At 43.8% G+C, this 11,933-nt stretch overlaps 1 protein-coding gene across 1 annotated transcript; it reads left to right on the forward strand.

Annotated features, from left to right (window-relative positions):
• The first annotated feature begins 10,442 nt into the window (after window positions 1–10,442).
• Window positions 10,443–11,678, forward strand: LOC112187899 (protein LURP-one-related 12). Its single transcript, XM_024326864.2, has 2 exons — window positions 10,443–10,860; window positions 11,077–11,678. The coding sequence occupies exons 1-2, from the start codon at window positions 10,639–10,641 to the stop codon at window positions 11,467–11,469; spliced, it is 615 nt and encodes a 204-aa protein (XP_024182632.1). The 5' UTR covers window positions 10,443–10,638; the 3' UTR covers window positions 11,470–11,678.
• Window positions 11,679–11,933: the final 255 nt, after the last annotated feature.

An 11,933-nucleotide genomic window follows, 5' to 3' on the forward strand; every position in this document is an offset into this window, starting at 1 on the left:
AAGGCATGCCTAGGGTATGTGAAAACCTTACTTAGGAAATTCAAGTTTCACTCCATCACACAAATGCCTAGAGAGAAGAACGCTAAGGCAGGCTCTCTGGCAAGACTAGCAACCGCTCAACCACACCAAAGTTCGACAGACACAAGGGTGGAATGCCTTGACAAGCCAAGCATCACCAAAACCCTAGCAGAAATATTCAACATTGAGGTTAATCCCAGCCGGATTGATGAAATAATAGAGTACAAGTGCAATGGAACACTGCCAACTGACAAGGTCGAGGCACGGCAGCTCAAGTGGAGGGCAACCCTCTATAACATACAAAACGGCAAACTTTACCGCCAGGGTTTCACTCACCCAAATCTCAGAGGCTTAACCCCAGAAGAAGGAAGAGTGGTATTAGCAATGATACACGCAGGGGAATGTGGAAATCATTCGGGCACTAGATCTTTGGAAAATCGAACCATGTGGCAAGGGTACTTTTTGGCCCACGCTCGGCGACGACTCCAAAGAAGTCTCAAAGTCCTGCCACAAGTGCCAACAGTAAGTTGACCTCCCACATGCGTCAGCGGAGCCCTTTTTGATAATCATTGGCCCATGGATCCACTCCACTTGGGGCCTCAACCTCATTGGAAAACTACGAACCGCTAGAGGGCAGTTCAAGTACATCATCGTCGCCATGTATTACAACAGCAAGTGGATAAAGGCTTAACTGCTAACGGCAATCACAACGGCCGAGGTCACCCTTTTTCTTTGGAAAAATATCTATTGCAGCTATGGCGTACCCCACACCATCATCACAGACAACGGGGCACAGTTTAACAATGAGGAGATCATAGCCTTTGCCGCTAATCTAGGCACCAAGATGCGCTACCCATCTATGGCGCACCCCTAAACCAATGGGCAGGTCAAAGCGGCAAACAAGATCATCAAGAAATTGCTCAAGAAAAAGCTCAAAGGCCTATGGGCTGAAAAGCTCCAAGAAGTCCTTTGGGCCATCAGGACAAACCCAACATTCGCTAACGAAGAAACACCATTCTGCATGATGTTCGAAACATAAGCAGTCCTTCCGGTTGAAGTCACATAGCCAACCGCTAGGGTTGAGGGCTACAACGTGAAGACCAATAGCAAAGGCATCAACCTCGACAAGAATCTCGTAGAAGAAAAACGTCACAAAGCTCACTTACACAACCTGTAAAACAAACAGCGGGTATCACTTTTCTACAACGCTAGAGTCAATGCCAGAAACCTCCAACTTGGAGACTGGGTCATGAAGGAAGTCATTCCACCGCCAACCGCACTTCGTCCCACTTGGGAATGACCATATCAAATAGTGGAAGTCGTTAGTCCGAGCGCTTTCTACTTAAAATGCAAGGACGGTGTCACATCCACCCACCCTTGGAATATCAAACACCTCTGGTATTATTGCAAATAATCCTACTGCTAACCCACGAGTATCTTGACTTAGCTAAATTTTTCTACAATATTTAGCTAAGAAAAGCTACCAAACAGGTATTCTCAGTCTTTTATAAACGTTGACCAGTCAACGAGGAATTATTCAAACCATTGTTCTCCGTAGCCCAAACAGTTAACTGCCAACGCCGGCAAAGTTCAGTGGACCACGTCCGCTACTTCGTGCACTTAGAAAATTTTTAATTCCCTCAATGTTTTATTGAGAGACAAAAAAAAAAAAAATCTCTAGCGGTATACCAACACTCAAAACAGAAAACAAGTATTTGCCAGTGGCAATCTAACACTTAGAAAAATTAGGAGATGCAAAGCAAAAGCATAATTTCATTATAAACTTAGGTTGGGGATGCAAAGCAAAAGCATAATTTCATTATAAACTTAGGTTGGGACTCCCCAACCAAAAGGATGTCTAATTACAAATACAAAAACAACAACAACAGAGCAAAATCAAGACAAGTCTTCACGACTTGCTTAAGGAGGCAGCAGAGCCATCACCGTCAACCTGCTCGGTCTGAGCTACCGACCGACTCGTCTGGTCGGACCCATGAGCAGTGGGGCATGGCGTGATCATAGTCTCATCCTCCCGAGTATGGGCAGCCAAAAATTCCTAGCGCGAGACCTTGGAGGTGGTCACCAGCGGAGTACGCTACGACACTACGGTAGCGGACTCATCGCTCACAGAATCAGTAGCCCATGATTCGGCACCTGGCTCTCCACCAACCTTCCCACTGGACCCATGAGGCTCACCGGCCTGCGGTAGAACAGCAACTTTTCCCCAATCAATCACACCCTTCGCGTCCAGCAGCTTGAAGTTCACAACAGCACCCTCTTTCCCAGCCACCATAAGTGCATCCATATATTCCTGGGATTTCTTGAAGGTCTCCACGGTCCTGGCGCCAACGTTCTGCTTCTCCACCTCCAGCTTTTCTTCTTGACACTACAGCCGCTTCACCTCTTCATCTCTGGAGGCAGATTTGCACTGTACGATGTCAAGGCGCTTCACTTTGGCCGAAACCTGTTCACCCAGGCGAGCAATCTCTTGCTCCACCTCCTCCACCTTGGTGTTCTACTCCACATCGCTGGCAATGGCAACGTCCAATTTGCCACGAGAATCCACCAAGTCCACTTCCGTTTGGGCCAGCTATCGGTCACTGTCCGCGAGCCGCTCTTTCACATTCGCAAGCTCTCACCGCAAGCCATTAACTACCTCACGCAACCGTACCTCTGCGGCGGATGGCTTCGACACCACCAAAAATAACTCATTTAGACCAACCACGAGGTGGCCAAGGGCTGAGCTAAATGGTAACTGCTGAAGGGGGTGGCGCGCAAGGTGCCGTTCATCCCTCCAAACCCAAACCGCTCGCAAATACTGAAGAGCAACTCCCATTCACTGTCAGTCAGGAACTCGACATATGAGGCGAAGGAGTCAAGACCGCTCGAGGGTGTCTCCCCGGCAACAGCGACGGTGACTGTCTGACCATCCTTCCTTGATTTCTTCTGTTGTTGACGAAGGGACAGCGACATGTTATCCACTACGTCATCACCATCCTCACCGTTGTTTTGCCGTAGCTTCCTCTAAATAATGGCACCCTCGGCAACACTAGCAACAGCTACCCTTGCCAAAGCATCAGGCTCCAGACCCGCTATCGAGACGGGCTCATCAGCAATAGGCTCCTTCCGCGGCGCGGTTCTCTTCTTCTAGGGTGCACGACCAGCACCAGGAACCTTCTCGGAGGATTTCTCGAGTTGGCTACCAAACTGGTTCCCTCCAACTGCCGTGCCCTCAGGATGGGCAGCAGCAGGCCAAACAATAGTCTCTTCCTTGAGGGAATATAAGAGTGGTGAGGCATTGCCAGCAAGACCTCACCCTCCAAAGAGCTGACGTTCTTCATTTGCGGATCGACAACCGTCTTCCACACAGTCAGCCGAGCAGCGAACCCACCTTCTAGATAGTTGTTTAATTCCGCGTTGTCCATAGCTTTCTCAAAAGCAGCGCAACTCGGCTTGTTGTTAGAAAGGGGATCTACAAAATCAAAGATGAATTGTACTGATAAATCAAAAGTAGCGCCACTTCAAAAATCCAACCCACCCAAAAAAAAAAAAGGTGGCTACATGGGAACCGAGTCAACTTCAACTCCACCAACAACTCTCAGCCGGTTAGCAGGAGCAGGTCAAGAAGATTGAGATTTTTCCAGTAACCGGTGATCCTCACTACGCGGCACTCTTCCTCTGGTATCAACACAAAGTGCAGTCCTACTACAAAAAAGAAAAAGCATTAATTTCGAATACCATGGAATTAAAACAAGGCAAACATAAACAAAAAGGGGCAGCGGCAACCTTGACTAGGTTGGAATTTCGATTTAATTCTAAACATCTGCTCTTATGGGTATATGGTCGCATCATACTCCCAGCCCTCAGACATGACACAATAGGTAACCTGCCAGGGGGACATTGAATCTGGCATATTCTCGATCAGCTGAGGCGCCCCGGTGCGACGAGTCAGATTCACTTGCTCGTTGTAACCCTTTCGCTTAAAGTACACCAACTCATAGAAATGGAGCACCTCAGCTACAGTAGAACCCTTGCAGCCGAACAGGCTCCAAAAGGCATTAAGCTCCATAAGCATCTTCCACATGTTTGGACAGACTTGTCCAAAAGCGATGTTGAACTCACACAATAGTATTTGAAGGTTTGGCAACAGCGGGAACTGACCCACCGGCGAAACATCACCTCTTGCACAGCTGCATACCCCGCTGGCAGAGAAGATGATCTCTCACCCTTCAACGGCGATCTTAACTTCGACACCCCGGGAAGCTTGTAAACTCGCTTTAGTCTATTAATCGCCACCTGGGTCATCGAACCCCCCGCCTCGTCTACAAGAGTCCCATCTGAAACCTCTCTGCACTAACATCATCGCAGGGATGGCTGCCCTCTTCATGCGAACCCCTAGCAACACTGTGGCTAGCCACCCGCTCATCCCGCAGATGACTAGCGGCGGTATCCTCCCCCATTTCCGCTGATGTTTCCACTTGTCCGCCATCGGCTTTTGCACCCATATCCGTAGTCGGGTAGATCGTTTGTAGCGGTTTGATGTCTAGAGGATCAGATAGTGAGGTTCCTGCAGGGGCAAAATGAAGCAACGAGTCAATAAAAAATTAAAAATCCTATTGGAACCATTGAGCCACACGTCAGACCCGGAATCCTCACTGCTTAAGTTCTCTATGACGTTAGCCATCACAAACACCCCAAAATCCAAATTGTTAGTTTCAAACGGATCTAAACTACCCCTATGTCAAATTTTATCCAAGAACACCAAGAACAAAGCCACACAAAACACAAAAAAACAAAAACTAACACAAAGAAAACAAAAAGCCTCCGAACCTAGATTAGACCATCTAGCACAATACCCACCACGAATCCTCTGTTAAAACACCAAAACCAACCCACAAACCCCTCTAGACCCTCAAACACATTGCCACAACATTGCAAAATTCCAAAAAAACCAAGGTAAGCACATATACAGAGCAAAGAACATACAACAACATAAAGTAAGGGCTAGAGATCACCAACTTGGGATGTGTAAAGCACAGACACCCTGTGTGCTTGCAAATTCCTGGGTCAATCTATTACTCAACTTTTCTTTCCTAACTCAACGTTCTTGCTCCAAACCCAAAACCTTGCTGTTGCAGACTCTCACAAGTGAAGAAGCTTGAAGATGAAGACCAAAGTTTGAAGCACGAAACAAAGTGTTAACCTCTCTTCTCTTTTATGTCAACATCGGATAAATCCGAGCCGCCCATCCTAACGAGAGGTTGCACAGGATGTCGACATGCGCCCTACTATCACGCCCACTACCCGGGTTAACCAAAGCTTCGCCTCGGTTACGTAATCACTAATTACTCACATATATTGCGAAGCGACGAGCGTGCTAAGAAGACGTGCACCCACACTCCAGCCCAATAGGGATTCGAAACGCGTTAGGCAATGTCAGAGGTAACGTTTATCCAGTCCAACTGTCAAAAGATTCAAATCTGTCGGTAGAGAAAGTCTCCGCTAGGAGCAACACCACTAGCGGAACTTCTCTCCTTCAGTCTCCAAGGGAAAAAGTCTCTGCTAAGTGCAACACCGCTAGCGGAACTTCTCACCTTCAGTCTCCAAGGGAGAAATTCTCCGCTAAGCGCAACACCGCTAGCAAAACTTCTCACCTTTAGCTACTAAGGGAGAAAGTCTCTGCTAAGTGCAACACTGCTAGCAGAACTTCTCACCTTCAGATACCAAGGGAGAAATTCTCGGCTAAGCACAACACTGCTAGCGGAACTTCTCACCTTCATATACCAAGGGAGAAAGTCTCCACTAAGCGCAACACCGCTAGCGGAACTTCTCACCTTCAGTCTCCAAAGGAGAAAGCCCCCGATAATCAAAACACTGCTAGCAGAGCTTCTCATTTTCAATTCTCAACAGAGGAGCTCGCACCAGCAACATCTCTCGGGGCAATGCCTCATATCATCAACGACCGCCATGCTGCGTTACAGTCAAGCTTTGCTCATCTGGGAAAGAGCAAAAGGACATGTCAACAAAGTCTTCAATGGCCCTGATCAGCCGGTGGACCCCCGACGCTAGGGTATCAAAGATTAGGCTCGCTACCTAACACCCACTACTCAACGCAACTCCCCTCATCAAACAAAAATCAGGACAAGTGGAAGCCTATCTAAGCTAGGGAGTGGGGGACTCCCTGGGGGGCCTAGCAAGGGTCCACCCAAAAGGGTTCAAAGCGTTTGCTCATAACAATCCATGGTTGACAACGCACTGACGCTAATTATGGTCGGCAAGACTAGTAGAAGCAACGCTTCAGAACTGCTAGGCAACCCCCTAACCAAGATAGCCCTCCTTGACTGGGGACTTGGGGGACTTGTACTTACATAACCATTTTCCTATCCATAATTAGCTATCATGAGCTACGCTCATACCACCGCCAGCGGTACCAACAACCAGCAAGGCTGTAACCTACGAAAACATCACAAAGTGGGCTATCATCTGAGCACTGGCTCAGCCCGAGACCATCGCTGACGCGCCGCCACGCACCGTGCCAAGGTCACCTCGCTGAAACATCAGAAGCTAGGAACTAAAGTATATCAATCCCACATCGAAAACAAGAAAGAGATCAGTCTATCCCTCACCTATAAAAGGTCCACTCCTCTCTCCTTATTAATTATGCATTTACTATTTACCTAACGTTATTCTGTCAACATAAATACATTCACTGACTTAAGCATTAGAGTAGAGAAGACCGCCAACTGCGGTCTCCCTCTGACGCCCTGTGTATTTTATTTGACAGGTAGCAGAAGCACCAAGATCTCTACAAGTAGCGGTCCACTTTGTGGACAAGCGTTAACCGAGGTTTAGCTACTGCTGAATCTCATACATTAATAGAGGCAAGCCATTATAAAATGGTTGCAAACTCCTAGTGGTAAGATGAAATCTAGTGTTGCTGGAGTTAATTCTAGTCGACAGCATAGTGGGAAAGTAAGTTTAATTATTCTATGGCTTTGTATGAGCTTTATCTTTCTAGTATGTCACCGTTGTGAAGCAAATAGAGTTGCCCAGATATCTGATATGTCAACCCCTGCTAGTTGGTGCATGTTTGAATACATAGAATTAGTGGGAGCTCTTGTTATTATTCAGGATGTTCCTTTATTACTAATTGTTCGAGGTTTAGGCTTTATGTCCCCCCTTTATATTTAGCAGTTTCATTAGTGAAGACTTGAGGGCAGTGGAGGAGCCAGGAATTTAGATTCACTGGGGCACAAAAAAAAATACAAAATATTATTACAATGGTAATTGCCCTCGATGAGATTTCATATTTTAAAATCCTTGCATGATAGTCTCATTATCTATGGTAGTAAAAATGTCTTTCTCAATATATGAAATCAATCAAGCAATCATCAGGAAACTCGTGTTCTCTAGGTTGACAAGGACTTTTTTGAAGATAATATATGCGTACTTCATTTTGAACATTAGGATGATAAGTTGAAATTGGAGGACGATTTCCATGATCAGAAGCATATTTTTCATTAATTTCGGGACAAGGCTTCTCTAAATTACTATCATTCTTCTTTGTTTTTGTTTTTTTTTTTTTGGGAGATGAATCTAATGAGGTATTTATACCCGATGACTCCTCTGCACCAGGATTTTCTTTTCAAAGTATCTTAATATATTTGAATGAAAAATAGAGTAGTAGTAAGAATCAAAAGACGTGACTACAACAATACTCTTCACAAAAGAATTGATTGAGAATCGTCAAGTGACGATATATATATACATACATACAGGGGCGAAGCCAGAAAATTTTTTCAGGTAAAGCAAGACAATGGCAGGAGGGGAAGAGGGGAAACTTAGAGGGAAGCTATAGATTCTGGAGGCAATTATGAAGATTTTCCCATGTTTTTGCCCAATTTTTGCCATTTTCACATCCCTTGCCTACACCAAATCAGTGTAAACTCAAAAACCCAGTCTAGGCAAGTGCCTAATCTGGGCTCCATGTGAATCCGCCCCTGCATACATACATACATGTTATTGATGTAATAGAATATATTTTTTTAAACCTTTTTCTATTAGACTTAAAAAATCTATGGGTAATGAGGAAATAAGAATTATTAATTGTAATCAATTTTATTGTTGATGTCCAAAAAATTGGGAAAAGAAAAATATAATATAAATCAAACGTGGGGTCTACATTTTCTTCCTCAGACAATCCCAACAATGAAAACAAAGAAGAGCACGTAAAGTGCTCTCTAAAGGTGAAAAAAAAAATATAAAATTATATATTAGAAACCTAATATTAATATAATACTAATACTATATATATATAGAGTCCCGTTCCCCTGGTCAGCTACTGACCAAGGATTATTTGCTCAACTACTGTCCGATTGAAATCGGACGGTTGACAGATCTCATCTCTGAAAAATCTAGATACATGTCAACCGTTCGATTTCAATCAGACGGTAGTTGAGCAAATAATCCTTGGTCGCTACTGACCAGGGGAACATATGTGTGTGTGTGTGTGTGTGTGTGTGTGTGTGTGTGTATTAAGTTTTTGATGAAAATGTGAGTGGGGCACGGGACCCACTGGGCTACTGCCTCCCTCCGTCTCTGCTTGAGATCAGCTACATCAGCCCTTATCTAAAAAATAATAATAATAATAATAATAATAATAATCAACCTTAATTAGATTATCCTTCAATTTTCACAAATCTAGATATTGTACGGAGCAATTCTTGATTTTGCCTCTTTATGTTTGATATTCAGTCCACGTCATTGTCTCACTTTTATTTGATCATGACAAATGAAAAATTGAACACGTGAAGAAATGGAATTATTATGTTTTCTTCTCTTTCACTTTTGTGCCATCTCCAACCTCAATTGATTTGAGCTTTACCACATTCTATTCTTTTTTGTTTTGGTAACTCATTCTCTTCTTTGAGCACTCTAAACTTTATTATTGTGGTGACAATAACTCCAATTTTAAATAAAAGAGTTGGATAATCTCAAGCGCATAAAAATTATCATATCAAAATTTCAACCCAACACAACAAAATTTAATTGTGAGTCGTTTTTTTACCCAACATTTGTAAATTAGACTATATCTAGCGGCGTGAGCACAAAGCGATTTAGGTCATGCATATGCAATAATCGTTCCTCAAATTAACGAGTGATGATTGACCAGTTAAAATAGTACATGTAATTAATCATCCTTAATTAGTGGCTCATTTAGTAATAATTGAATGATTACATGACGATATGGCTACTAGAGCTGCGTACATGTTATGTTCTGGAATCTGGACCTTTGAGATTCTTCTGTAGTTGTACAGAGGCACTAAGGTAGGTATTGCATTATTGCAAGCCACAGATGAAGGCCCAGCGAGGGAAGTGAAGTGACACCATCACTGTATTTATGCACTTGTGTCTTTCGACCCAAACCCCATTTATAAATGAATGAATGAACTAGCAATCAGCAACTGTATCTATCTAACTGACAGCACTAGAGGCCAAAGAGTTTGGGTAAAGCCACGGGCAATCCACCAACTCCAATCAGTTTATGCACGTCCCGATTCTCAACTGGCAACTCGCTCCGATTTAACACAATACGAGTAATTATTGTGTTGTCCGAAATTATAGTATACATTTCTGACCGTTGTTAGTGTTTGTGATCCTCTACTAACACATTAATACCATCAATTAAAATGTCATATAACGCAATGTAAACCAATAAAATTATTACAGATTATTTAAAAAAAAAAAAACATTACATATTATCATATGAACAATTTTTAGGTTCATCCTTTGGGTGAATGAGCAAATTCACCATCTCTTGCGATTAACGCATAATAACTTTATAATTTTCTAATCCAACCATTCATGTTGTATAACGTAATATAAAGATTAGCTCTGTAAAAAATCAATCAAATTGAAGACCTTTTAGTTATTCATTTCTATGAAATACATGGATGGGTCATCATAGTAGTAGTAAGTGTTGTTAGAACCATCTATTTCTTTGATTCAATTAGATAATTAAACGATTTCTGATTTGATTGATTTTTTACAGAGTCTTTACAGGATAATTTAAGATATAGACCGTTGGATTATAAATTTATTAAGTAAAAATATGTTAATCGACAACAGAGGTGAATATGCTCATTCACCCCTAGGGGTGAATCCAAGAATTGTTCTTATCATATATAGACCGAAAATTTCTCCGAAAAATCAGTGGAGTCATAAGTATCATTCGGCCCGGCGTAGCTGTCTGTCCCAGATTCGTGGTACGATCCCATGGTCCATACCAAAAATTGTAGTATTGCCCCATTCGTCCATGGCTCCATGCCCATAAACCACACCATATATAGGCCATACATTGATATTAATGCACATGCATATTAATTATATATCCTTATGTTATATATATCACACACATATACTAGACAAAGCTAACTCCGGGTTCACACACTGTCTCTCTCAAATCAAAACCCACTATATATCTCCCTTTTCGACGCTGAAATTTCTTCATAACGTTCATATTTCACCACTCCTTCATTTTCACAAAACTCAAAATACCCAAAACCACACAGAGAGAGCTCTTCATCTATCCATTTGACAGAGCCAAACCACAGCAAGAAGATGAAGGAAGGGCTCGTGGAACCTGCCTTCGTATTCGAGGAAGAAACCTACCTCACCGTTTCCAAAACCTCCCTTTTCTTCGCCGGCGACGGCTTCTCCGTCTACGATCGCGACGCTCAACTCGTCTTCCGAGTCGACTCGTACGGCCCCGACCCCCACGACAGGACCGAGCTCGTCCTCATGGACGCCACCGGGCGCTGCCTTCTCACCGTCCGTCGAAAGGTACCCCTAAAACCCTCACCGAGTCGACTCACTGGGTCAGCTCGGCGATTCGTGAAAATTTTCTTCTTGCATGCCGAGCATTTACTGTTTCACTTTTCCCACATTTTTTTTGGGTGCATTATTTGATACTTTTCGATTCGAGTAATGAGTCTTAATCAACTTTCGATTTCATAACTCAGTGAGTTAAGTCTAATAAATATGAATGAATCCCTACAGAGGCCGAGTCTGCATCACCGGTGGGAAGGGTATGTCGGGGAGAGGATGGAGGGCCAGAAGCCAATCTTCAGCGTCCGCCGGTCGTCCATAATCGGACGGTCGAGCGTGACCGTGGAAGTCTTCCGAGAGTCACCGGAGGAGTACCAGATAGAAGGGTCGTTCGCGCAGCGCTGCTGCACGATCTTCAACGCTGAGAAGGAACCGGTGGCTGAGATCCGACGCAAAGTGGATGCTTCCACCCAAGTGGTGCTTGGGAAGGACGTCTTCTCTCTCGCACTCAGGCCTGGCTTCGATGCAGCTTTTGCCATGGGACTGGTGCTCGTGCTTGACCAGATCAACGGCGATGGGTTTGTGGAGGAGGAGGTGGAGATGGACCTGACCGCAGAGGAATAGTGTGAGTGGGATTGGGTGGACTGAAATGTACAGCTGAATATTAATATGGAGTGTTTGGCGGGGAGGGAACCTCTTTCTTGGTTGTAGATCTTTCTTTGTATTTTTCTTGCACTTGCTAATTAAAAATGAGATTATGTAAAATTTTATTCCTTCGTATCTCACTCAAAAATAATTAATAATAATTAACAACATGATGATGTTACTTTGCATCTGATGCTCTTGACATCTCTTTGTCTTCTACAAACGCAGAATATTAGGTTTTTGCTTGAATTCTAGCCGTTTCGATGTCGATTCGGTCTTTAGATGTGGTTTCTTGTCTTTTTTTTTTTTCCAGTAATGGCCTCCATGGGAGCTCTGGCTCAAAAACCTTCCTATCCGGCCTCTATGGCAGGGTTGACCTTGTGCCTTCTTTTTCTCTCCCCATCAAGGAAGTCAGCTCTCAGCTGATCGAGTTAGTTTAAGTG

This window comes from Rosa chinensis, chromosome 2 (assembly GCF_002994745.2).
Source record: "Rosa chinensis cultivar Old Blush chromosome 2, RchiOBHm-V2, whole genome shotgun sequence".
Lineage (NCBI taxonomy): Eukaryota > Viridiplantae > Streptophyta > Magnoliopsida > Rosales > Rosaceae > Rosa > Rosa chinensis.